General features: G+C 59.4%; 1 protein-coding gene across 1 annotated transcript; it reads right to left on the reverse strand.

Annotated features, from left to right (window-relative positions):
- Positions 1-21: 21 nt before the first annotated feature.
- HIC2 (HIC ZBTB transcriptional repressor 2) lies at positions 22-25,375 on the reverse strand. The gene is made up of 3 exons (XM_069100905.1): positions 25,351-25,375; positions 5,753-5,840; positions 22-3,140 (listed from the first exon to the last, which is right to left on the reverse strand). Exon 3 carries the CDS (start codon positions 3,108-3,110, stop codon positions 1,359-1,361), a length of 1,752 nt encoding a protein of 583 aa, XP_068957006.1. The 5' UTR covers positions 3,111-3,140; positions 5,753-5,840; positions 25,351-25,375; the 3' UTR covers positions 22-1,358.
- Between the last annotated feature and the right edge of the window lie 1,437 nt (positions 25,376-26,812).

The raw sequence follows: 26,812 nt of genomic DNA on the forward strand, positions 1-26,812 counted from the left end.
GCCTTCAGGAGCACACCCAACCCCCACCTGAACTCCACTCAGCACCATGCACCCCACACACATGCTCCACTCTGACCGGAGGCTGCCTGAGGGCAGGAACTGCCCTAGTCACACACAGTAGGCCCATGGATGAGCGTCTGTTGGATTATGCCCACATGGCTCCCTGAGACATGGTCAGCACAAGCACCCCACCCCCCAAATGCTGAGCTCTGCCCTCGGGCCTGGGGAGCCTGGGGTGGGGGAAGGGGGGGGCACTCCCCCAGCTCCACAGGACACCAGGAACAACCAAAGAATCCCAGGCTCGGTCTCGTGGGCCACTCACCGTCTTATTGTTCTTATGAATTTAAGAGGTAGAAAAAAACCAGAAGTCTTGGATCAGACTCCCTTGTTCAGTGAGGAAAGAATTGAACCATCTGTCCATGCACACATCCATGCGCGCACACGCACCAACATGCAAACACACACCCACCCACAACAGAAAAAGTACCTACAAACATGGAGCCCGGCTCAGCCCCTGCCTCCACCAGCCCAGGCCCTCCAGGTGAACAGACACTGGGCTGTTTCCACAAAACAAGTACCTCTAAGCCAAGAAAGTCACACAACACACAGGGAACCAGGCTGGGTGCCGAGTGAGTGCCCTGGAGCCCGGGGGGGCCGCCGGATGAGGGTTCTACACTGGCATGGGGGAGGCCAGCTGCCCCGATTACATTCAGGCCCCAGTCCCAAGGAAGCAGGGCAGGGCAGTGGGAAACTGAGCCTAGGCCGGCTTTAAAGAAAAAAAAAAAATCAAGCTAGCCAATGGCTGGGGAAGAGGGATGGGGCCAGAGCACCCTGGAAGGGAAGAAAACTCAAGTATGTGGGCTAACCCTGACTGCCTAGGGGGAGGGATGAGAGCAAGCCTGGCAGCCCAGCCTGGCTCCCCACACACACACACACACACACGCATGTCCACACATTCACATACACATGCACGTATCCCCCCGGGGGGGGGGGATCCGGGACTGCTCCAGAAGACTCTGGCTTGGGAAGAAGGCCCAGCTGTGCCCCCCAATCTTCACCCATGGGGAACAAGGAGAGCAGGCTGAGCCAGGCCAGAAGACAGCCTCCCCACCCCCCAATTCCTGCTGGTTCTGGAGCGGTCTGCCAGGGGGTGGGGGTGGGGGATGTCCCTCAGGGTAGAGGGCTGGAGGTAGACCGAATGCCAAAAACAAAGGGAGCAGGGTCGGGCCCCTGCCCGCCCTGTCCGGCTTCTCTTGGTATGCACTGTCAGTTAAAGCTCTGGGGCACAGAGGGGCGGGTGCCTGCCGGCCCTCAGCTCGCCCTCCTCGGTCCGCCCCGGGCCGCGGCCTCTTTGGCTCCTAGGAGGGGGAGGTGTGCATGCGCAGGTGGCTGATGAGGTTGCGCTGCTGGGTGAACTTGCCCCCGCACAGGTGGCACTCGTACGGCTTCTCGCCCGAATGGACGCGCATGTGCTCCGTGAGCCGGTACTGGCGCGTGAAGCGCATGCCGCACTCCTCGCAGGCGAAGGGCTTGAGGCCCAGGTGGCTGCGCATGTGGCGGGTCATGGTCCCGCGCTGCGTGAACATCTTGCCGCAGATGTTGCAGGGGAAGGGCCGCGTCAGCCAGTGCGTCTTCTCGTGCTGCCGCAGCGTGGCCGGGTCCTTGTAGCTCTTGTCGCAGCCCGAGCATTTGAAGGGGCGCTGCTCTGCGGCATAGGCCGGGCTGGGGGCCGACAGGTCCTCGGCCTCCTCCTCGGGCGCAGGGCCGCCCCCGTAGGCGCCCTCCTCCTTGATGAAGAGCTCCTCCTCCGTGTGCGTCTCCACGTGCGCATTGAGCTGCTCGGAGCTGGGGAAGCCTTTGCCGCAGGGGATGCAGACGTACAGGTTGTCTCCGTAGGGCACCGCCTCAAAGCCCTCCTGGCGGTACACGTAGTTGGCGGCCCCGCCGGGCCCCGCAGGGCCCCCTGCGCCCTCGCCCTCGCTCTGGCCACTCTCCTCACTAAGTTCCTTGCCATTCTCCATCTCCTCCTTGCAGGGGTAAGGCGGCTCCCCGTAGGGCGCCGCGCCCGACCCCAAGATGCCGTTGGGGAGCCCGTCTTCCAGCTCATCCTCGTCCCCGGGGCAGCAGCTCTTGCCCCCGGCCGAGGCGCAGGCCGCGGCCTCCGTTTTGTTCCACTCCTTCTTCCGGGCCAGGTGCCGCAGGCTCTTGCGAGGCTGGCCCCCCGGCCCCTCCAGCAGCCCTAAGTGGTTTTCCTCGGGGGGCCCTGCCCCCTCCACCTCCATGGGGTCTTCTGGGGGGCCACCTGGCTCAGGGTAAGAGGCACTGTTGGCAGAGGCTGGAGCGGGGGAGCCGTGCTGGCTGTCGCTGAGCTGGCCGAGGTCATCAGGGCCGAGGAGGGGGCCGGGAGCCGAGGGCTGTAAGGGGGGGCTCTTCTTGGAGAGGTCCAGGCCCAGCTCCTGCTCACTCCCGCCACTGTTTCCGCTGGAGCCCCCACAGCTGGCTCCATCCCCGCCGTTCTTGCAGCCGATTCGGCCTAGGGAATGTGAGTTCTCCTGCCCTGCAGCCCCTAGGAAAATGTCGTCGTCAGAGCCCTTGGACTGGGGGAGCTCCTTGGGCGGATGCACAGCCTTGCGATTCTCTGCGGCCGCCGGGTACCGAGCCTGGATGACCGAGGCAGTGGACAGGCGCTGGCCACGAGTTGGCCGGCCCACGCCCGGGACTGCGGCCCGGCCCGAGCCAAAGGGCTTCCCTGCCCGCTTGAGCTTCCTGCGGCACAGAGCGGCCAGCTCGGGCAGCTGGAGGTAGCTAGCGGCGGTGAGGAGCGTGCTGAAGTTGGGCTCCGCGGGCTGCTCGCTGGGGAGCACCTTGCCCGTGTAGATGAAATCCAGGACTTGGCGGAAAACCGTGGGGCTGACCATGTCCGTGTCCAGGTGGATGAGGTTGTCGTGCAGGACCAGAGACTTGAAGTAGATGCTGCTGGCGGCCAGGACGTTCTTGTGGGCCCGGAAGAGCGCGTTCTCCACCACGATGATGACGTCGCACAGGAAGCCCTTGGCCCGCTGCTGGTTCAACTGCAAAAGCAGCTGCTTGGCATGGTTGGGCAGCTCCATGGCAGCAGGCCCCGTGTCCCAGCCAACAACCTGCAAGAGAAGGGGAGACCAGGGGCTCGGGTCAGGCCCGGCTGCCAGGGCCCGGGGAGACCAAGCCTGGTGGACCGCTCCAGGGACACCCAGAAGCCAGGACCCACCCTCCAACTTCAGCAATACCCCCCCCCTTCAGAAATATGATCCCAGTGCTCCACAATCCTCTCCAGACACACCCCTGGCCCTGCCCCAACACATCCCTCTAGACACACATCCCTTCCCACACCAAGGGAAGTGACAAGTCGACCTTCCTGGGCTTCAGAGGCATCTAGAGGGGTGCCCCCCACCCCGACCCCTGCACACCAGTCCCTGACAAACCCTCTTTCTTGAAAGGCAAACAGCAGGGGCAGCAAAGGGCAGCTTCCCTGCTGTGAACCGTCAGTTCTACAGGGGTGAACAATGCACCCGCTTCCCTTCCCGGGCTGGCCTGCGCACAGGCACTGCCAGGGCCCAAGGGCCCTCTGCCAAATGCGTAATGCTTCTTGCCCTCGGGTCCCTTTCTAGGAAAAGCGGCTGCTGCCCGGCCCAGCAAGGCCCGCCCAGCCCTGCCAGACAGGCGGGCACAGACTAATTGATGCCATTAAGTAATAAAAGCACCAACACCTTTGGTTTCTAAAGGTGTCCCTAGACCTTAAGAGACTGGGCAGGGGAAGCAGCCCTGGAGGTGGGGGAGGGGAGGGAGGACCTGGCTGATCTTTAGCCCAGGCAGCCCCACCCATGCACTCCCAGAGGCCCCCTGACAGCATCCAGGGTCTTCCAAGGAGTGGAGCCTGCCCAGGAATCAAGAAGCCAGGCTGAGGCCTCACAGGCTGCTGGGCAGGGCCATCAGTGGGCCTCCTCCTCTGTGGGTCTAGCTTTTCACTAGTCAATGAGAAGGCTGAACAAGGAAAAGAGGACAGGTCGGGAGAGTGGGCCAACACCACCCCTGAAGGAACCCCCTCCCCAAAGAAGCTAGATGCACAAACTTCAGGAAGAGGAAGCCCTAGTCCTGCAGCTCTGGGGCTCTCCCACCCCCAGGCCTTCACTTTGGCTTACTTCATTTCCCTAGCCTTTCTCTCTCCTAAAGATGGAAGAAAACTCATCTGGCACTGGCCTAGGTCAATCCGGTCACTACTCGCCATGGCCAGTAACTAATCCTAGCATGGGACCCACTAAGCTCTGGCTCAGTGGCCATGGAAGGGACACAGTGGAGCCTGAGGTGGGTTATCTGGCGGGGAGGATGGCGACGCCCTCTGTCCTCTCAGCTCAGAATAGTGTGGGATACTGTGCCCATTTCAGGAAGAACTCTGACAAGTGGGGAGATGGAGGCAGAGAAGGGATCAGCCAGAGGCATAGAGGAAGTTTCTTTTTGCTCTGTTGGGCCCCAGAAGGCAGAAGAGGGATGTGGGAAGGGAGCAGAGGCTTCCGCTGAACTGCGCTGAGGCCCCTCTGCTGATGCTCAGCGCTCTCTCCAGCCTGTTTCAAGTGGGCCCTTTGCTGACGGGGCACATCCTCAGAAGCTTTCTGGCTCAGTAGCATCTGCCACAGTCAGTGTTCCAGGGACACCCTGGGCTGGCCAAGTGAGCCTCCCATCTCCAGGGTTTCCAGGCAGACTGGAAGACGAGATCACCCTAGAAGTGCCAGGCCTGGGGCTTCCCAGCTCTTCCAAGGGTGTTCCCGGCACTGCTGGGCCATTCAGGTGAGGGTGGCAACTGGGCCAGGACCCAAGCCAGTTTTAAGTATGTGCCTGTGACCCTGTTGTCTCCCTCATTTCTCATGTCAAGAAAGAGCCCCACACGGCACAGTCCTGAGACCTGTCACCAGGTTCCCTGCTTCTTCCCACCCGAGAGACACGCAGGGGGTCAGAGGGTGGCATGCTGCCCAGGCCAGGCCCTCCTAGGGGTTTATGCCTATGCCACAGGCAGAGGATGAATCCCCTCCAGGACCTGACAAATGAATGTGCCTACTAGCCTTGGAGCCCACTGGCATAGGAGGGCTGGGGTGGGGGACATGGCCCTCAACCTGTCTGACTTCAGAGCTTCCCTGCTAATCTGCTCAGAAAAGTGGGTCTGGAGAAAAGAGTGGAGGAAACCTCCAAGCCTTCATATGCTAAGCCCAGGCTGCTGTGGGTACCATCCCCGAGGAGCCTGGGGCTCTGCAACAGAATGTCCTCTGAATCCAGGCTGGCTCATCCCCTCCCACTGGCCAAGCCTCCCCTTCCAGGCTGGCTCATCCCCTCCCACTGGCCATGCCTCCCCTTCCAGGCTGGCTCATCCCCTCCCACTGGCCAAGCCTCCCCTTGGTGCCAGGCCCCACCATCCTGCTGAAGGTGCATGATGCCCTGGGGGGTCCATCTCCTCCTCTCCAGCACCCACAGGTATACAGTGGTGAGAGCCAAGGACATGGAGCTGTGTGGCCATAAGGAAGCTACAGAAGGCCTAAGCCTCCATTTCCTCATCTATAAAATGGGCAGAAGGACACTTCTAGTCCCCAGAGGCACTGAAGCAGGCCAGGGCCTCAGTCGGAGGCCTTCAGCTCACAGAGCCCACTCCAAGTAGGCCCCCAGCAGCAGGACCAGGGCCCAGCCCCTAGTCTCCAGCCCAGCTCCCACCAACCAGGACCCAGCCTACCGAAAGCTCGGGGCTCTGAAACCATGCGAGCGAGGGGCGGCCGCCTGCAGGGTGCGGACTCTCAGTGAAAGCAGCAAAGCCTGGTTACCTGTGGAGAAGGAGGACAGGGTTACCCAGCCGGTGAGCACATGGGGAAGGCTGCCTGCTTGGGCCCAGAGGAAGCCAGGCTGGGGCTCAGGAGCCCCACCCACAGGGAGCTTGGGAGCAGAGCTGGAAGCGGAGGGCAGCCAGGAGGAGCAGCCTGCCAAACACTAACTGAACACAGACCCCATGCACTGCACAGGCCACAAAGACCTCTCCTTGGCACGTGCACCACTGGCACCCAGGTCTTCAAACACCAGATCCGGGGCTATTCTTTCCCCAAGAAGGGGGGGAGGGTGTCCTACCAGCTGCCAGCTAAAGCCTGGAAGCCCTGGCTCCACCCAGGCCCCCTGCAGCTCCCCAGGAGCGGGCAGGGCCCGGCTACATCTGTATAACAAAAGGCAAATGGGTGGCTGGCAAGATCCAGCCCCCCTCCCCCACTCCCAGGGGCTGGGCAGGCTTGGAAGCCCCCCCAAGTGCAGTCACCAAGCCTGCCCTGGATCCGGCTCCTGGCCCTGGCCCCTCCCCCCCAGGCCCTCAGGAATGTGACCAGACCCGGGGTGCCTGGGGCCAGGGAGGCCTAGGCCCCAGCCTGCCAGCTGTTCCACTGGCCTGGGAGCAGAAGGCAGCCATTCCCCTCCCCCAACAGGCCCCAGATCCTAGGGAAGGCCAGACAGACCAGCTCTGTGGGTCAAGAGGCCCTGAGGACTTCCTGCTGGTCAGCTGTGGCCCTCACCAGCACCCCACACAGCCCCCGCCTACAGAAGCTTTAGATCACTAAAGGATTCCAAAGAAGCCCATCTCCCCCCCCCCAAAAAAAGGTATGGTCCAAGCTGCCTCCACTCACTCCTGAGGGTCTGAGGCCAGTGGGAGCTGAACATCTACCAGAGCTCCTGCACAGAAGGAATGCCGTGGCTAGAGACCGAGTCAGTAGGCAACTGGAAACAGCCCTGGGTTTAAGCTGGGAAGAGCTCGGTTCGAATTCTGACTGCAGCCAATGCAGGCATGGATGGGAGCTTTGGGGTCAGATGTGCCTGGGGGCCACCTGCTTGGGAAATGGGTGGGCAAGCCCCAGGCAGGATCATCTGCAGGAGGGAGGGACAAGTCCTGCCCTTCATCCCCATGGGGCGCCTCCCACCCCTCCACACTGCAAGAACCCTGAGCCTCCAGGGGCAATGCTGGTTCCACTAATGTTTGTGTGAGTGGATGGCACAGTGCCCCCATCCTGCCTTCTGCACCCCCAGGAAGGTGACCAATCGAAATTCCCTCCCAACCCAAATTCTCACTCTCCGACACACTCTGCTCCCAACTCCACAGAAGTAGCAAGTGTTGGAGGGGCCTCACTGGTCTCTGCCTTCCACATGTACCTCAAACACACCCTCAATTCTCACATTTTCTGTTCTAAGTAAAGCCTTGCTAGTCCTGGGCTCCCAGGGATTTTTCCTTCATCATGGCTCAGTGCACATCTGCTCCCACCACCTCCAACCAAGGAGGCCCAGGGGCTAGAGGGCTGGACCAGGAGTCAGGAAGACCCAAATTTAAATCTAGCTGCATACTGCTAGCTGTGTAACCTTGGGCAAGTCATCTGAACTGCCTCAGTTTCCTCAACTGTAAGACAGTAATGCTAATAGCACCTACCTCTCAGGGTAGTAGTGAAGACCAAAGGAGGTGAACTCTAAAGCACTTAGTAAGGTATAAAGGTGACTGCCAGGCCCCAGTCAATCCAAGCACCTCAGACGAAGCAGCAATCTGACCCCATCATTCCTACTCACAAACCATCAATGGCTCCCACTGCCAGCTACATTTAGCCAGCCAGTCAGGCTCCACCCGGTGAGCCTTATCTGCAGCTACACTAAACTTTCTCTCTTAACTAGTCTGGGGGAACCTTTTTCCAGCTTCTCCCTCAGGCTGGCTGGGAGCACCCATCCCCACCCTGCTCCACCTCATCCAGCCCAGGCTGGTTCCTAAAGCCAGACCTCTCAGCCCGCACCCAGTTCTACCAGGACAGACCTTTCCATTTTACAGACAAGAGTGAGCGCCTAGAATTCAAGGCCAGGCCTTCTAGCCCCGCCTGATCCAGAAGTCTCTCTGGATGGTCCCCTCCTGCATGGAGTGGTGCTGGTGGGATGAAGGTTAGCCAAGATATGACTGGGAGGAGTGGGGGGGCGCCCGCAGGGAAGTCAAGACACCAGGAATAATAGTAGGGAGGCATTGCACGTTTGATAAGAGCCATCAGAGGGATGACACCGTGCCTGGGATCCTGGAGTGGCTGAACAGCAAAGGGCCTCAGTGGGAAGGGCCCAGACACCTGGGAACCACAACTGTCCAGGCCAAGAACAAGGCATCACATCCCTATCCCATTGGGGTAGGAAGTCAGGCAGACGGCCTTCCCTCCAACACCTAGCAGCAGGTGCCATGCCTGCTGGTCAGTCCATCCCCACCCCCCAAGGTTTGGTAATGTCCTTCCTAAAATGTGGCGCCAGTCCCACAGCTGAGCTCTGCCTGCCGCCTGCCCCTCAGGACCCTGGGCTACAAGACCTCTCCCCAGCTGGACTCCACTCCCAGAGCAGGGAGCCCCATTCTCTTAAGTGTGGATAGCGCCTCCAGAGCCCTGGCCAGGTGTAATGGGAATGTAAATTTAAAGATCTTCCCTGCCCCTAGGCTAAAGTGCAACTGGAACCTGGGGTGGGAGGCTTGTTTTTCAGTGGATACTTCTTGATTGGCCAGTGAGTCAATAAGGTTGTTACATTTTCTGAGCCAGGAGAAGGCTATATAAGCCCTGATGTGTAGCTTTGTTTTGGGGCTCACTTTGAGAAGTGTTCTGTGATTTGATGAAACTCTGGGCTAGCCGTTGTCCAGAGCACCCCGGCTTTGAAAAACCCAGATGTTGAAACCCAGATGCTGACTGGGTATGGATGTAATGGTTGGACAGTTTGAAATCTGTCTACTTGATCTGTTTCTGTCTTGATAATTCTATCTGTATATTCTGAAGTTCGAGGTGCTGACCTTTTTCCCCTGAACTAGGTAAAGGATACATATCTGACTGATTAAAGTAAGCTTGTTAACCCATTTTGAGTTGCTTTCCTTTATCAAAGCAGATCCAAGAACCTGTGTGAGCAGCCACCCTAGGGACGCCGGGGTGCTTGCTGCTACACCAGGTCAGGGTAAAGAGGCGCAGCGCCCTTGGCGCAACCACCTAGACTCAGCGGGGGGGGGGGGGGGGGGGGGGGAGGGGGGGCCACCAAAGGCTCCTGAGGCATATCCAATAGAGAGGACCATGTCCTGGGCAGCACAGCTCTAAGCCTGCCCTTGAGAAACTCTTAAAATATTTCTCCCATTTTAAAAAGCAAAGCAAGGACAGGGTGTATTCCTACCTCCCCCCCCAACATCTTGGCCTGGCCCCTGCCTGCTAGGAATGATGGGAAAGGACATAGCTGAGCTGGGTATCCTGCTGCCCAGGTGATCCCAGCTGAATAGTGTCAGGTCTCGCCTGAAGTTGATGCCAGGCAGGGAAGACAAACCACCCTGTACCTGTTCCTGACCACACAGCAACATGGAGTTCCTGCAGGGCCAACCCGAGGGCTGGGAGCAGGCCCAAATGAAGCTCCTATCGCTGAAGGATCTCACGATCCCTCCCAAACTCTCCTGGCAGACTCCCAGGGATGCCAGGGACGCAGAGCAACCAGGGTCTGCTAGTCCATTTTGGGGAGAAGCTGCCAGGATGCCTATGCCAAGGCAGCACCTGGAAGCAGACACACACACACTAGCCCTACCCCCAGCAAAGCGAAGGCGGCAGCAAAAACTGGCAACCAGATATAGCAGGAGGTCCAGGGAGAAACATTCTTTTCCTCCCTTCAAATGTCCACGCAGTCCTCCTTGGTCACCACCTTCGTCCCCTCTCGGCTACACCATTGGAATTCCTTCCTGATTCACCTTCCCTCCCTCTAATCCATCTTTCACAAGCCTGATAAAATGAGCTGAAGTGCTTCCTTTGTGCCAAGCACTGTGCCCCAAGAGCTTCCGTTCCAATGTGGGGACAGAGCAGACAGAAGGGCCTTAAGCTGGGTGGGCCAGACTGGACAGGAGGCCTGCTGAAGGAGCCATGGGAGGTCAGGCTTGAAAGAAAAAGGGATTCTGAGAGTGTGCAGGGGAGGGCAGGAGGGGCAGCCGCGGAGCGGGCCAGGCTGAGCAGCAGTGGTTTCTGAGCTATCCTCTCTCACCTGATTTCAGTGACCAAAGTGAGGAAAACAGCCGTGCCCATGGCTTCCCCCATCCCCCAAAAAGCTGCTCCAGCAGGCCCGCGGAGGCTCCTGCCTCTGGGCCTCATCCTCTTGGGAGGACAGTCACTCTCCTCTCCCTTCCAGAGCACACTGAGTCCCTACGGCAATCCACCTGGTGTTGAGACCCCAGCGTCCTAGGGCAGAAGCAATCACTTCTCATCTTTCCTTTCCCCAGCATGTGGCCAGCATGTCTTTGATGGACCCTAGCGTGGAGGCTTCCACCAAGGGCAGCTCCTCCTGCACCTACCTAGGCTGGCAGGCAGCACAGCTGTGAAGGGGACTCCCTCCCTCCAAGGTTATGTCCCTACACGTTGGGCAGCCTAGCTGCCAAAGGCACTCCCTTATAATAGTGGAATTCCTGCTCTGCCTGGGGAAGGGTGGAGGCCAGAAAGAAGGATCTCTCAATCACAAGGAGTCACTGGGACAGAAAGCAGCCAGCTGCTAGGAGCTGATCTCCCAGCTGGGGGAGGGACAGTCCAGACCCGACTGGGGAAGGGGGGAGGGAGCAGTTTCAGGCTGATCCCATCAAATTCTCTTAGCCAGCTTAGCCATCTACTTCCACACTGATGCTCCCCCAAAGTCAAGAGCCTGTCCTCCTGGGGGAAGCTTTCCTGCTGGCTCTCACAGTCAAGCACACAGCAACTGCTGAACAAAGAAACAAGAAGAGCCAGAATGTGGAGGAAACTGTTGGTGAGCGAATGGGGCACAGGGGTGTCTCCAGAAGCTGAACCCTTCTACTGCTTACCATCTGCCAAGGGCAGGAAGGAAGCCTTGCAAGGGACCCTGCGGACAGGCCCTGCCTCAGTGATGGGGCTTCCTGGCCTTGGCAGGAGGCTGCTGTGGCACAGCTCTGACTGGAAGGTCATCTGCAGTTGCTCAGAAACCCTTTCCCTATCTCAAATGAAGTCAAAGAGCTGAAACCCCATCTCCTCTTCCACCAGAAGTCAAGGATCCGCTCTCCCAAGCCCTCCTTCCTCCAAGTTACACAGCACCTGTCCCTGCAAGGCCCACCTTGCTCCCTTGACACGCAGCAGCTGGAAAAGTACAACCTGAGCCTAGGCCGGGCATGGCGGGGCAGAAAACAGCAGAGTGTCTCTGCAGTGCCCTCCAGAGGATCAGCACTGGGTACCCGGGGCCTGGGAAACAAGCCGAGTCGTCTGGCAGCGTTCTAAGGATCAGCCCAACACTTGTGTGGACCAAACCCACAAGCCCATCCCCATACCCTGCAAGCTGAATATGCAGAGTGCTGCCCTACAGAGATTGTACCAGGACCTCCAATTTACAGACAGGGAAAACTGAGGCACAGAGGGCTAAAAATGATACACCTGTGAAGAGGCAGAGCCTGGCTTCAAACCCCTCCCAGCCCCAAATGGGAGATGAGGCAGGGTGAGCCCTCAGCCCAGGCTTCCAGAATGGCTGGGATTCCTGCCCAAGGCTTGCTCAAAGAGGGCGTGACTGCTGAACCGATCGGAGAATTGAGGACTAAAAGAGAGTCTAGCTGAGGAAACTGAAGGGAAGTGTCTAAGGTCCTTCAGTCAGCTAAGCAAAGAGCAGAGCTGGCAGCCAGCTCCCTGCCCAGGGTCTGGGAGCAGAATGAAACATCTCCTAAGCAGGAACTGACCCCTGAGAGGTCGGGCCTCCCTTGGAGTGTGGAAGACGCAGTGCACCGCTCCAAGTAGCAATGACAACAGACAGAGAGCCCAAGGGCTGAGAACTGCGAGGTTCTGGGCCAAGTGAATGTGGGGAGCGCTGAGGAGGGCCCTGCTCGAGCAGAGAAGCCTCCAACCCAGGTACCCCCCGGGGCCTCCTCGCCCACGGCCCGGGCAGGCTGCTCCACTTTGGGGCTAACTCTCATTTGAGAAAGCTCTTCATATTTTCCAATCAGAAGTCGCCTCTGCAACGTTCCCCACTGTTCTGAGGTCACGGGCAGGTGAGCCATGGCATCTGCAGAAGAACCACCACTCCTAACGCCAAGACGTCCTTGGGGGTCAGACCTTCCACTCTCCTCCCAGCCCCCTGGCCTTGCCTTGCATGTAGGTCACTGACCCAAAGCACACAGTGGGACCCTTCCTCCCCTCCTCCTCGGAGGCCCGGCTTCTTGGCTACCAATCACTCATGCTGGGGCCTCACGGGGCTTGCCATCCACATCAGGCTCTGAGTTGTACTCATATCGCTTGGTTTCTAGCAGCTGGTACTTGGACAGTGCAGAAAAACCGATTTGGATCTAACCAGGAAGAGTCAGCCAGGACTGGCCTGCGGATGCCTCTGGCAGCCTGCTGGAGGGCAGGGCCCAGGAGATGAGGTGGGTGGCAATCTGGAAAACTTGGACAGTGGCATCCATCTTCCCTGAGGGCAAGTCAGGCAAGATCATCTGACTGCTCAGTGCCCCAGGTCCCTTATGTTCTCCCAGGTCTCGGTCTTCAAAGCTCTCCTCCAGCTCTCCCACCAATGCCTCCTGCAGCTTTCTCCTCCCAAAGGCTCCCTCAGACCCTAATCGATGGCTTCCCAAAGGATCTGCTCAGGGTGGCTATCGTAAGCATATCCACTTGCCACCTGTAGGCAGGCCTAAGTGTTTCAGACATCCCTGGGGGTCCCACAGCCATGCAGCAGTGGCAGCAAGGTCCACAAACCCTATGCCAAGGAAGCTCCAGCCTGGAAAGGAAGCCCCCAAGAGACACCACCCACAGCTGGCTAAGATTCACAAGCCGCAAAAATAGGTGAGAAACAGGAGGATTTCAGAGGGAGCTGGGGGAGGGGGTTTGGAGCAGTGGAGGTGGGCACTAGGGCTGGGCCAAGGCACTGACACGGGAACCTCATTCTCATCCTCCCTAGGCCCATGCCCAGGTGCCACTGTTCATCTGCATGGGCACAGCCCCAGAGCCCAGCCTGGGGCCTGGAAGGTAGCCAGCTCCCTCTTGGCCACTTTCCCAGATCTCCTCCTGGAAAGCATCAGGCTCACCGAAGGCCCCGGGTTTGGTCCCCAAAGGAGGCTCTCCAAAGGGAGGCTTGCCTTCTGTCTCCAACCACACACTCAGGAATGGCCCAGGGTGACACGTTCACTGCCACCATACTGGCCACAGCCATCACTGGAACTGCAAGGCTGGGGTTGGCGGGGTCACAGAACTGGGTAATGGGGAATCTGATGAGATTTCACTCTAAGCCTCAAATTGGGACAAGCAGTGTCATCCTGAGGCCCTCAGCTGGCTGGGAGTGGGGAGGTGTCAGGCCCCCTCCCTCTCCGTCACCTCTCACATTCCACCAAGTCACCAAGGAGATACCAGTCCCACAGTCCCACTCACATCAGTTTCCTCTGTGTTCAGACAGCTTTCACACTTGGTACCAGGAAGGCAACCTAATGGACAAGTCTTTATTTACAGATGACCTGAAAGGCTTAGAGACCCCCAAAGAGCAGGGTTAGTAAGAGGTAGAGTCAGGATTTGAACCCAGGCCCTAGCCCACACCTCTGGTGTCCTGCCCAGAGGAGCCCTCCTGTCACAGAATCCCAGCCTGGGACAGGGCGTGGGGACGTTACACTTTTTCAGCCATCTCCTCCTTGGCCATCGCTTCTTCTCGGAGAGGGGCCAAACTCCCCCCCAAAGGCTGCCCAGCCCACTGTGGCTGGTTTTCCTTCTACATCAAGCCCAAACCTGCCTCCCCACCACTTGCCTGCAAGGTTCCTGATTCCGCTTATAAGCCAAGAACATGCTCGAGCTCTCTGCCACATACCAGCTCTTCCTTCCAACACCTGAAGGAGGCCTAGTGTGGCCTCCAAGCCTTCTCCTCTTCAGGAGCAACATGCACGGCTCCTTCTGAAGCTCCTCCCCTAACCCTGTGAGGCAGGGCCACAGGGAAGTGAGAATAAAGGTCTGTCTCCCAACTCGGGTCAGCAGGGCAGCTCCCGCTGCCCCACAGGACACCTCTATGTGTAGAGCCCAGGGAGGAGTGACAAGGGCTGGACTATGGCCATCCCAAACTCTCTGGGGCTCAGGCTCATCTGTAAATCAGGATGGATGACACAGGCTCTAAGGCCCCTTCCCTGCCCAAAGTGAATGAGGACAATGCTGGTGAGAGGCAGTGCCTACCCCCACTTCCCCATGCTAGGAGGCACGGAAGCGGATTCAGCTTATTTAGAAAGTGAACAGTTGGCTTTCTAACAACCGGGTGTGCCGTGGGGCAACCTGCTTCCCCAGCCCCGTCAGCAGGCTGTAAGGAGGCAGTGTGGGCAAACGGGCAGACAAGCCTGACCATGTGCTGGCTGCAGCCAAGGGCACCACCCAACGTGAGCAAGTACAATGGGCAGTACCCAGGGGCTCCAATGTCCAGGCCTGGGCAGGAGTGTGTGTGTGACACCGAGATGCTGCCCACCCACAGCAAGACAGGGGCTGACACAGCCAAGCTGGGGCTTCCCTGAAAGGAAAATCCTAGAAAGCAAAGACTGGCCTCACTTGAATCACAAAGGCAGAAAGCAGACTCCAGAGCCAAGGAAGGGAATGTTCCGGGCAGACCATGTGTGGGTGCTGTAATGACAAAACGGAGCAGAGCCAGAGGGTGCCTGGAATCGGGGAGAAGAGGATCAGAGAGGTCGTGAGGACTGGTCCAAGGAATGAGAGAAGACTGGGGGGAGGGGAAGAGAGGACCACCATGTGTCAGTACATGGGTGAAGGCTGTCCCATTTTAAGAGGGCAGAGGGCACAGGATCTGGGAAGCACTAAACAACGGAAGCTCATTTGGGCAACTCCCTGACCCTGCCTGGGAAGCCCTGTGAGCCCCACAAGGGTGCTTCTCACACCATGGAAGAAGGGACTGAACAAGGAGACACTGGACAGTTGGTGCTGAGAGCAGTTCTGTTCCAAAGAGGAATGGATCACCTGACCTGTCTTCTAACAGTGAGACCCACGATCCTGAGCAGGTGAGATGGAGATGCCTGGACCCATGGGGTGCCCACTTTAGCCGTGCCGAGGGTCCTAGAAGGCACCAGAATGGAAGGCAGGAGATGTGGGCCCCTTCCTGGGCTTCAGGTCCCTCATTAGCAAGAACAATCCTTGCCTTCTTCACTGGGCCATCTTGCTGATCCAACAAATGGGAGGCCAGAGGCAAAGAGGCCCTGTTGTGCATCCGCAAGCTGGCCCCCAGCAAACTCCTTCCCCTCTCAGCCTCAGAATTATGCCAGATGGTCTCTAAAGCGCATCAGCCTGAATGCTGCTATCTTGTACCTGGTTCCCATGGGGCACAGGGTGATGGGGTTAAGCTGGAAAACTAGTAAAAGGGAGGAAGGTGGGTGGTGGAGGACAAGCCCCAAGACCCAGAAGCTGCTCTGGCCACATGAAGGGGCCACGCCAGGACACTGCAGGGCCCACCCCCTGGCCTAGCTCCCATAAAACCTGGATACCATTCTCCTGGTCTGCAATGCTGCAGGTTCACAGCATAGTCTCCTCACAAGAAGCCTGGGCAGACTTCAGTCCTCATATGCTACCCCAAACAAAGGCTCAGAGGGAAATGATTTACCCACAGTCATTCAACCACTAAGTCATAGTGAAGATTTTAACCCGGGGCTCCTGGTTCCAAGTCCCAGAGTTGTTCTATGAGACAAGCCACAAGACAAGTACAGGGAGGGGGGAGGGCACAGAGATACAGAGTGGCAGAAGGGGGACAAGATGAATATCTCTGAACCCACAGAAACAAGCCAGCTCAGGGACCTACAAGATCAATGCCCCACAGGTCAGGTCTAGAAAGCAGTGAAATGAGAGCCCAGGGGACAAAACCCAATGGCCCCCAGAGGAGGCCCCGAGTAGCGGAGGGAAGCCCACAGGGCTCACTGGTGCCAAGGCCAAGGGCAGAGGCACCTTTCCCCACTCTGTCAAAGCTATGGAATGTTCACACTGGGCAGGATGAATAGAAAGCCAGAAGGAAGGCTGCTGGGAGAAACCAATCTCAGACATGCAGACATACTGATACCACTCTGACAGCAGAGAATGGGGAGGAATTAAGAAGCTTCTCGATGAGGGCGGAGAGTATGAAAGCTGGCTCGAAGCTTCCCATCAGATTTCACATTCTTGGGCTCAAAGATCACAGCCGACGGAGACTGCAGCCATGACATTAAAAGAGGTTGCTCCTTGGAAGGAAAGCTCTGGAAATCTGGACAGCAGACGGGAAAGCGGGGACATCGCCTTGATCACAAAGGTCCCCAAAGTCAGCCATGGTTTTCTCAGTAGCAGGAAAGCTGAAGAGTCAGTGCATTTGAATTGTGGTGCCAGGAGAAGAGACTCTGAGAGTCCCTTGGACAGAAGATCAAATGGGTCAGAAGAAATTAATTCAGACCATTCATTGGCAGGTTAAATACTGAAGCCGAGGATTAAACACTCTGGTCACGCAATGAGAAGACGGGACTTTTGGAAAAGACCCTGATACTGGGAAAGACTGAAGGCAAAAGGAGAAGGGGACGGCAGAGGATGAACCCAGACAGACTTCGGGCCTGGCATTCAATGGTCCATGGTCAGGAAGAGCTGGACCCTACTGAACAACAACAGAAACACACTGATCATGGCTACGGAAGGCTACCAGAGACCCATGCAATCTCTGGGGAAGGAGGCTAGGCAGGTAAGAAGATGGGGAAGGCACCCAATCAAAGACCACAAAGGGAGGACACAACTGGACTAACCCAATGCAGCACTGCTAAGGGACAAGGCCTCTATCACAGTGTCCTGTCCCAGGCCTGGCCTCTGCACTTGGCACCTCTGCCATCTCCTCGGCAGCAGCTGCCAAGGGCCTTGGGGGCAGATACCCCAGCAGTTCCTGCCCCTCCCTCCTAGGCTGGCCAATGAGGGCAACTTGTGGCAAATCCCAGGAGACGAAGGAAAGGAAAGCAGGCCTCTGCTCCCCTAGGGAGAGGAGGATGGCAGAGGCCAGAAAGGCCCCAGGTCTCAGGAACCCCACAAATACACCCTGTGTGTACATAGTCACTGTGCATGTTGTCTCTCAGACTGAGAGTTCTTCTAGGCCAGGCAGTGCCCGGCACATAGTAGGCACTTAATCAAGGTTTACTGACCTACTGGGGATGGATGCCCAGGTCTGTTTGGCCTCAAACCAAGGTCTGATGGCAGCTCCCTGAAGACCCCCAAGGTGCCAGCCAGGAACCCAGGGCAGGCAGCCCAGGCTAGCCCCATCTGTGGGAAAAGGGCCAGCTGGCCCCCAGTGAGGCTCTCCTGAGAAGGGCAGGGCAGGGCCCTAGTGCCTAGCACACCCTTGCCTGGGGACTCTCCTGCTCGGGGCAGCCAGGTTGTGGAGGCCAGTGGTGGGGCAATCTGAAACTGAAAAGATGGGAAGACAAGCAGAAATGGCTGCAGACAAGGCCTTGCTCCACTCCCAAACAGATAAATGGGTTAAGTGCAGATTCCTGGGCCCACTCCCCAGTCAATCATCAGCCCAGCTTCCTCTGGCCTCTGCCCCTCTGCCCCCACCCAGAAACACCTGGAATGGGTGGGGGCAGGGTTCCAAAGGAGAGAGCCCTGGCTTTGGAGCTCTGAAGCCAAACCAGGCCTGAGACTCAGACCTGAGAGATTGTCTTCCCTGCAGGGTAAAATGACACAGCTTTCCCAGCTCCGGACCTGGCTAGGGATCAGTGGGCCTGAGAGGCCCTGCTCACATCTCCCAAGGGCCCAGAAGAACAATGGGATGCAGCAGGGCCTCCCTCCACTGGCCCTCAGCAAAAGAATCAAAGGAGGCAAGATGGGCTAGTGGGGAGTGCCTTGATGGGCTGGGGCGAGGCGGCTGCCTGAACACCTGCCACTCCCGGCTCACCCAAAAGGGAGGCTGTGCCTAGCCCCATGCCCCAGCTAGGCTCCCTCCACACAAGCCCAGACTGACTACAGAGGCCCTTCCCAGATCTGCCAAGGCAAGACACAGGCATGGTGCCCCCAAGCCCACCCCGATCTAGACAAACCAGAAGGCTTTTCCCAAGGGTTTCTGACATGCCGAATGCTGCCACAAGAACAGGAAAGGACACTCCAAATTACAGCCCAACCAAGCCCTGTCAGCAAGGCAGACGAGGAAGCACCTGGCTGGGAAGGGTGGGCTGGGGCCTTCTTCTGGGCAGCCTGTGGGGTACTCTCCTGCAGCTCAAAGCTCCGGCCTGACTCCCCCAGAGCACAGCACCAACCCAAAGTCTTTCCAGGCCTGAGTCACTCCCTGGACACCAGCCCCTGTGGCTGTAGGGGCCCCTTCTCTGTTCCCACTTGCTTCAGAGCATGGGGGTGGGAAGAAGCTAGGGAAGAAGCCCTAGCTCTATATGAACTATGTGGATGACTGCCATTTGGAAACTGGGGCCCTCCCTGAGCCTCAGCTCCCCAGTGCTGAGTACCTTTTCTTCAGCAGGCATTGCATGAGAGATACAAGGAGGGCCACCTCACAAAGAAGGGGGCTACAGAAAGGCCAAGGAGGGCCACAGCCTAGGGAACAACTGGGGGGGGGGTCTCCAAAGAAAAGCTCTGGGGACCCGAGACAAGAACCCACACCTAAATGGTAAAAATGCCCCCAGATGTGAAGATTTCCCAAGTGCTTCTCATGTATTTCTCAGCTCACTACAAACCCGGGAGGAAGAGCTGGGACTGGCCCCATTTTGTAGATAAGGAAGCATTTAGGGGAGGATTTCAATCCTGGGCCTCCTGGCTCCAGGCCCAGGGTCCTTCAGAACCAGCCCAAGCCCCACCTCTGAAGAGGATTCAACTAACAATGTGGAATATACCAGGGGGAAGAAAGTCACCAAACACCACGCACTTTTCCAACACTGAGACAGCCACAAGGCAGCAGAGAGATCAAAGAAAGAGGAAAGGACCCCAAAGTGCAAGCAGATCTCTAGCGGCCCTTGGGAGTGGCAGCTGGAAGAAAAGCGGAGGCAAGCTTCAGAGAAACCTCGGAAGGTTTGTAAGAGATACAGAGGGAAGGGAGAAGAACCCGGAGGACACTAGACAATGACCTCTGACCAACGCAGTGCCCAGCCATGACTCCAGAGGAAGGAGGCTCCCTACCTCCTGCCAAAGCCTGAATCAGACATGCCTGGGAGCACGGGCAACGTGGGCACTGACTTTGTCTGACTCTACATGTTTGTTAAAAAGGCTGTGGTTCCCCCAAAATGTTTGGGATGGAAAAAGTTCAAAAATACATATCCCAGGGGATCAGAAGAACACAGACTGAGAGCTAACAGGGACCGCTCGTCCTCTCTCATTCTGTAAAGAAGAAAAAGGCCAGGTGGCACAGTGAGTAAAGCACTGGCCCCGGAGTCAGGAGGACCCGAGTTCGGTTCCGGCCAAAGACACTTAACATCCACACAAAAAAACTAGCCATGTAACCTTGGGCAAGTTACTTAACCCCAACTGCCCTCCAAAAGGCCAAAAGAAGAAAAAGGCAAAAGTCATCCATAGAGCTCCAGGCCCGGGGCATACATGTGCATGCCCACACGCCCGCAGTCCTATACACCCAATCTCTCCTACCCATCCCCATTCTGTGGACAGTCACTCTTCCATGGAAACCTGGTCTGAGTGTCCAGAAAGGCAGGGGCCACCAGACCTCATGGCAAGAAGCCCAGCCTTCAGGTCTGGGGTCAGGGGAGAGGAAGGGAAGAGGGACAGAGCAGAAGATAGATGGCAAAAGAGAAGGGCACAAGGAGGGAACCCAACAGATAGACAGGGTGCAAGGAGAGGGGGAGAGATAAGGAACGGGAAGTGGAGTGAGAGACAGGCAGAGAGAAAGAGGAGGAGAGGGCGAGAAAGGGAGGGAGGGCAAGGAACAGCAAGACAGGGAAGACAGGAGCGGGACAAGGAATGAGGTGAGACTGAGAGGTGGGGAAAGCCGCCCCCTGAGCTGTGGCTGCTTCCCTTAGGAATCACAAAGCCTGGTTTCTTCATTGATAAACCACATGTACAGTCTGTCTCTTAACACAAAGTGCAGCAGAGATGATCATCTGCACTCATACAAGGTGAGGGTGAGATGAGCTCATGTGAAAAGACTTCAGGGTTTAGGGGCCAAGGACTTTCCCAGGGGCCTCCATCTCTGGGCCAGCAGTCACCCCACGGGGGTGCCAGCCTGGCCCACCCCAACACCTGCCCCTTCTATCACTGGCCAATAAGGCTGGCACTAGTCCTACCTGGCAGTGGCCCTGGGCACCCCCTGGAGCCTGGCACTTGCTAAGCTTTAGAAAGGACAGTAGTGGAAGAGAACAAGAACCCATTTCAAGGGAAGCCTGAAGCTCAAGATGCCAGGCCAAAAGACGCCCCTTCCAGCCCCAAACTGAAGCTCCTGGAGGCCTCAGTCCTCCTGTTCCCCACCCCCAGGGGCTGTCCTCTACAATCTGACCTCCTGAGGAACGGGGGAAGAGGACAGAGTCAAAGGCAAGCAGTGTTAATGACGAACCATGTCAGGGAAAACCAGGGACAGTAGAGGTTTGATGAAGCGCACAGTGGGGGGCGGAGCCCTGCCTTCAGCTCTATCAGCCAGCCCAGAAAGGCAGGATAAGGCCTCAGCCCCCAGCAGGACGGTCTAGTCAAGGGCAGATGCCTGGAGCTGAAGTTAGAAAAAAGAGAGCCACAATAGGATGTGTGCCCTCAATGAGGCCTTTCCTCACTGGGAGGGGGGGGGGATGCCTCTTCCTATAAAATGGAGATAATCACCATTCATACCTCTGGAGGATACTGGGGCTCCTGGCATCCCTCCCCCCTGACCCATTTGGTCCACAAGGCTTGAGATCGGGAAACTGATCCCAAGGGGCAGGCAGTGTGGGCAGGGAACCAGGGAAGGCCACTGGTCAGGCTGTGGCCAGGTCCCCTCCCTCTGCGGAGCCAGTTTCTATTAGATAAGTAGGGATAAGAATTCCATTTACAACCAGCGAGGCATGTCTTTTGCAACTCTGAAAATGTTAGTGAAGTGAAAGGGATTCTGCCTGGTCTACACTGGGGGGCCAACATCTTACCTCCTCCAAACTCCCCAGCCTGAGAAGGTCCCAACTTTTCATCCATGCCCAGGAGGCCCACCTGGAGCAGTCTGCCCTGCCCCCCCCACCCCACCAGTCAGCTGCCGGAGTTTGCAGGCTCTACTCCCAAGACATGTGTCTGCTCACATGACCACCACTTCTATGATAGTGAGAGGCTCCTGGTCTTTCCTGCTTCTAGTCTCCCCCTTCTTCAGTCCCTCCTCCAAAAGACCAAAGCAAACATCCTAAAGGCCAGGCCTGACCTTGGCACTCTCTTGCTGAAGAAACTTCACTAGCTCCCCGTGGCCCTAAACCAAAAAGCACAGATGCTCTGGTCCCAGCATTTCTGATGCCCTCCATCTGCTCTAGCCTCATTCCCAACCACTTCCCTTTACCCAGGAGGACTTGGCTGCTATTGGCCCGAGTCCCCCCCTCCCCCGCACCCAGAATGCCCCTTTTTTCATGGATGGGGGGGGGCAATCTCCTCTTCCCCAGGATGGGGGGAGGGGCACCAGACTCTGAGTCTGGACTTGGGTTCAAATACCAAGCAAAACATGGACAGAACAATTCATCTCACCATCTACCTGGGAGCCAGGTACTCGGGGGCTGCCGAGTGGGAGAGCGTGCCAGTGCTGGTTACAAACAGCAGCCTCCTGACCCCAAATCCACAGGTAGTGGAGGTAAGATAACCAATGAGCCGCTGTCAGAGGGAAGAGAGTCAAGCTCTCCAACCCTGTGGAGGCCCCCTCCTACCTCAGCTATCAGGGAGTGCCTCACACTTCCAGGAAGAAGACCCAGGGCAGCCCAGGGCAGCAGGAGGCAAGTCTACACAGACACTACCAGCAGGAGACCCTCCCCCCAGGGACTGGGCCCAGGGGCAGTCCTGGAGAAGCCCCCCTCACAGAACCGGACTCGCAGGGGGCTCCCAGGTCTAGGCCAAGCTGTTCGTGACAAGTGGGCACACAGGCAGCCTCCTCCCAGCCCCCTCCACTCTCCACTGCCAGGAGGCAAGGCAGCCCGCTCCACTTCTCCTTGGCTGTTAGGAAGTCTGTTGTCCTAGCAGGCTCCAATCTGTCTCTCACCACTGTCAGAACCTTTGGGTAGCCCTAGAGTCAAAAAGGCCCAGATTCAAGTCCTGGTGACCTCTCGGCCACCCTGATGGGCCTGCTTGTGTTTCCTCATCTATATGAGGGGGCTGGAAAGCAAGGTGGCATTAGGAAGCGCCAGCAGCCGCATGGCCTCAAGACATCCCACAGCCCAGCAGACAGCCCGAGGAGGTCACCATCAAAAGAGAGCATGCCACCCCCAATGGTGATAGCGGCATTTGTGGCAGGGAGCCAGAACCAAAGCAGTCCCCATCCACCCACATTCACAGGCCCAGGGATTCAATGGAAGAGTTTGCGGAGGAAAGTGGGAGCACCCAAGGCGAGCTCAGGGCACAGCCTGTCTGTGGCTCCACAGGCTCAGCTGACAGATCTGGGCAGCGATGGGCCGGGCCACCCCCACTACTTACAGGCTACCTGCTGATGCTTTTCTTCTCTTCCGTCTGTAGTAGTTAGGGCAGGCTCATAGCAAGGGAACAGGGAAAGGCAAAGCAGGGCGATGTGCCCACAGAAGACAGGAACTGAAAATCTTTTTTTTTTTTTTTAACCAAGGAGAGCTCTTCTCAGGACCCTTCTGGCCCTGAAGCTCTCTCTGCTCAGCACAGAGCAGCCAGGCCTTCGAGGGCCCCTCAGTCCCAGGATGATCTCAAGGCCCTCCAGTGACTCAAACCTCACTCCTCCAGTTCCCTGGGAGCCATGTGGCTTCCCTGAAAATTCAGTTTACAGATGGAGTAAGGGAGGTGCAAAAAGCTGAGGCACTGGGCTCAAACCCAGGCCATGGCGGGGGGAGGGGGGAAAGGAGCAAATGTCGGCTCTGCCTTCACTAAACCCACGCCACTTAAAGGCCAGTCAGGAGAGCACCTTGGGGGCCCAAGACAAGAAGCAGCACAGGCTCCTCCCTCTTGCCAGTTCTAAAGCCAGGGGTCTGGGGATGGCCCAGGCCCACCCCATGAGGCCTCTCTGGCAGCAAAGTCGAGCAGAGCCAGGCTGTCCCATTCTGCAGGCTGGCTGCCTTCCCAGTCTCCAAGAAGCCTTTTCAGGATGCCAGTTAGTGAATGCCAGGGCCTGCCGGGTCCCCAACTTCTCCTGCCTCTACTGTGCCCCCAAGAACCTGAGAGCCCTCCTGTGCATGCCTAGCAGTTAGAGGGCCCTGACATATAGTGGAGGCACTTAATAAATACTTACAGACACACCTAGGAATGGGAAAACTTCAGTCCTAAGGAGATGGGAGGACTTGTCTGAAAAGGGAGAATTCTCCATACTCTAGGGCTGGGCTTCTTAAACTGACCCAAGAAAACAAGGTTGGGGCTACCGTAGTCATCAAGCCCAGACTGGAGCCTCCCCAGCCCTGCCTTTCCTGTCCCTAACTCTAACTCCAAGGAGGACATGAAGAGATCTGAAAGGTCCTGTGAACTTGGGGGGCGGGGAGGGGCACGGCATCGTTAGTTTCATCCAGTGCCCTGTTTTCCCCCAGTTGGAGAAGGGGTCCCTCCCTAGGGCTCAGCAGACTGGCCAGGAGGCCAGAAGCCTGGGGCAGCTTTCTCAGGCTCCCACATCCCAGAGTCCCCCCGCTGTCCACCACAGCCAGGATAGCAGAAGGGTGGGTGTTCCATTTGAACACCCCAGGGCTGACCTAGGAACAGAACAAGTCCCTTACCTCGCTCAAGTCTTGGTTTCCATGTCCTTTTACCTTTACTCTAAGATAAAGCCCCAGGAAGAAGAACAGAGTGTGAGCCTTCCTCTCAAACTCACTGGGGGAGGTCAGCCCCAGCTGCCCTCCACCCCCACTGGTCATTCTCAGCTCACTGCACTCAGCTGAGGCCCAGCTGCCTTCTTTCCAAACCCAAGGAAGCCTCCAGCCTAGCCAGGGGTGAGGCAAAGTCAGGCCCCCCTCCCAAACAAAAGCTGAGCCCGGCTTTGTGGGGCGGGGGCGGCAGGCCTCCCTCCCGAGCCCACAGCTGGGCAGCACCCAGCCACTGCCCTCACCGGGGGGCCTCGTTATCTCCTCAGCTCCTCGCCATCTGAGGCCAGCGGGACCACCTGGGGGAGGCCCCCTCCCCCGCCCGCCGAGGCTGGGTCCTGAGCCCCGGGGCCGAGGGTAAACTGGACTTTATCCCTTCCTCTGCAGGCTCTCCCCTGGGGAGAGGCGCCTCGGAGGCCCGGCTGCCTCCTTCCCTCCCCCAGCTCCCGGGCCGGCCCGGGAGGGAGGCAGGGAGCCTGTCATCTCAATAATGCAGGGAGCCTGCTGTCCCCACTCCACAACAGCTGACTTCAAGTGCAGGGGAGGCTGCCCTTATTAACAAAATGGGAAATCCGATCCCGAGAAAGCAAACACGATGTGGGGATTAATCCCGGGCTGCAGCCTGTGGCGAGGCCGGGCGGCCGGCCAAGCCCGGGAAGGGCTCGGGATCCGGGCCACCTGTCCGGGAACAGGTACCGCGCCGGCCCCGCGCCCGCCCCGCCGGCGGCGAGCCTCTTTTCAGGAACTGCCCGAGCTCCAGCGCCCACAGCGGCGGCCCGCGGGCTCTCACAGCTCCGGGACTCAATGGGGCCGGACCAGAAAGGGCGCGGGCGGGGCGCGGGGGGCGCGGGGGCGGCCTGGGGCACGCGCGGGGCTCTCCCCGCCCGCTCAGCGCGCTCCGCACATCTGCCGCGGGGCTGGCGGGCGGGCAGCCGGGCCGGGGCGGCCGAGGGGACAAAGGCTGCGCGGGGGCCGCGGCCGGCGTCCCGGCGCCCCCCACGGCCCCGCGTGCCGCGGGGCTCCCACACGGGGCGCTGGGGGCCGGGCCTCCACCCACGCCGCGGGCACACCCCTCTCCAGATGTGGCCGCCGGGAGCGCGGCATCGCGGCCCCCGCCCGCCGTCGGGGCTGTCACAAAGGCCGGGCGGCGCGGGGGGCTCCGGCCGGCCGGCCCTTTGTGAGCTGGCCACCGCGACCCCTCCCTCCGCCCGCCTCCGGCCCGCCGCCCGCGGGCGCGAACAAAGCCCGGCCCGGGGGGCGTAGGGGCCGGCCGGCCGGGGCGCCCCCCCCCCCCCCCCCCAAGGGCGGGACACACCCCCACCGCGGCTCCCCCGGGCGCGCGCGCCCCCGCCCGCGGCGCGCCCCCGCAGCTCGTGCCCCAGCGCGCGCCCCCGCCCCCGCGCGCGCGCGCCCCAAAGAGCCCCCGTCCTTACCTCGTGTGCATCAGTCCCGCCGGCGGCCGCGCGCGGCGGCGGCGGCGGCTCCCCCCGCCCGGCCCGGCCCGGCCTGCTTCCGCTGCCTCGGCCCCCTCGGCCTCGGCCCGCGCCGCCTCCGCCTGCGCCCCGCGCCCCGCGCCCCGCTCCGCGCCCGCTCACGGCCGCCCGCCCGGCGCCATCTTGGAGGTTGGTGACGTCGGCGCCGCCCGCTCCTCACCCCTGACCCACAGCGCGAGCCGCGAGCCGCGAGCCGCGAGCCGGGAGCCGCGAGCAGCGGCGGGCCGGGCGGGGCGGGGGCCGGGCGGGGCCCGAGGGCGGGGCTCTCCAGGGCCGGGCCAATGGCGGTGGGAGGGCCCCGCCCCCGGGCCGGGCCGGGGGCCGTGGGGGGCGGGACACTGCCACGGGAGGGCGAATGGCCTGAGGGACGAGACGGCAAGCCCCGCCCACTCCAGCCCCCTCAGCACCCCGCCCCTCGGGGAGCGAACCTAGGCGCTGAGCCCGGTCAGGGGGCAAGAGGACCTGGCCGCAGGAGAAGGCGGGGCTAGGACCAGGAAAAGAGCCAATGAGCCGGAGGGATGACATGAAGCCCCGCCCCCTGGCGCCTAGCCAATCCCAGAAGTCTGGGGGTGGGGCCTATGAAGGGGCGTGACCAAAACGCAAGACAAGGCCCACGGGCAGGGTGACAAAATGCCGCCCCGCCCCCCACTCCCACCCCCTCTTCTAGATCCATCTGAGTTGGGGGCCCCAAAGCAAGCACCAGAAGTCGAGGGGCGGGGCCAGAGAAGGGGGCGTGGTCATTATGGGAATAGGTCATTGGGTGAGGAAACACCTGGGACCCACCCTCTAGCCGCCCCCAGGCTAGGGAGGCTCCGAGGGCGCGGAGGGCACGAGGCAGGGGTCCTGGGGAATGTGAAACTGAAGGGCGGGGGCGCGCCAAGTGCTCCCCGCTCTGTGCTCCCAGCACTGGCACCCCAGCCAGTACCCTGGCACCCCAAGCGGCCTCCTAAGCCGAGAGCTCGACGTCCCAGGAATAGCGCACCCAGAGCCTGACACAACGCCCCAAGAAGCCCTCCCGACTCCGGCCCTAGACCCTGATGCCTCGATGTGGGACCCCCACGCCAGACCCCAGCTTCCAGCCAGCGCCGGTCCCAAGCCCTGCCCCTCAGACCTGCTGGCCCCCCCAGTCCCTGTGAGCCTGCCCTGCCCTCACACCTGGAGCTCTCAGCAGCTCTTCCACCGGTCTCCTGCCAGCCTGGGTTTCATGCCCTTTCCCGGCTCACACGGTCCGTGGCTGGCCGCTGTAACATGCTCTTCCAGCTCCATGGGAACTCCCTAGCTGGAGGACGTTGCCCCATCCCCCTGCTTTAGAAGGTGGCTTGTTGGAAAAGTGCTTGGAAAAGGCTTGCTTGGACCAGCCGGTGGCAAGAGCCCAGGGTCACTCACCTCATACGTCTCATCT

Source organism: Petaurus breviceps, unplaced genomic scaffold (assembly GCF_028583685.1).
Source record: "Petaurus breviceps papuanus isolate PSGF00001 unplaced genomic scaffold, PetGlider_PUasm1.0 428, whole genome shotgun sequence".
NCBI lineage: Eukaryota > Metazoa > Chordata > Mammalia > Diprotodontia > Petauridae > Petaurus > Petaurus breviceps.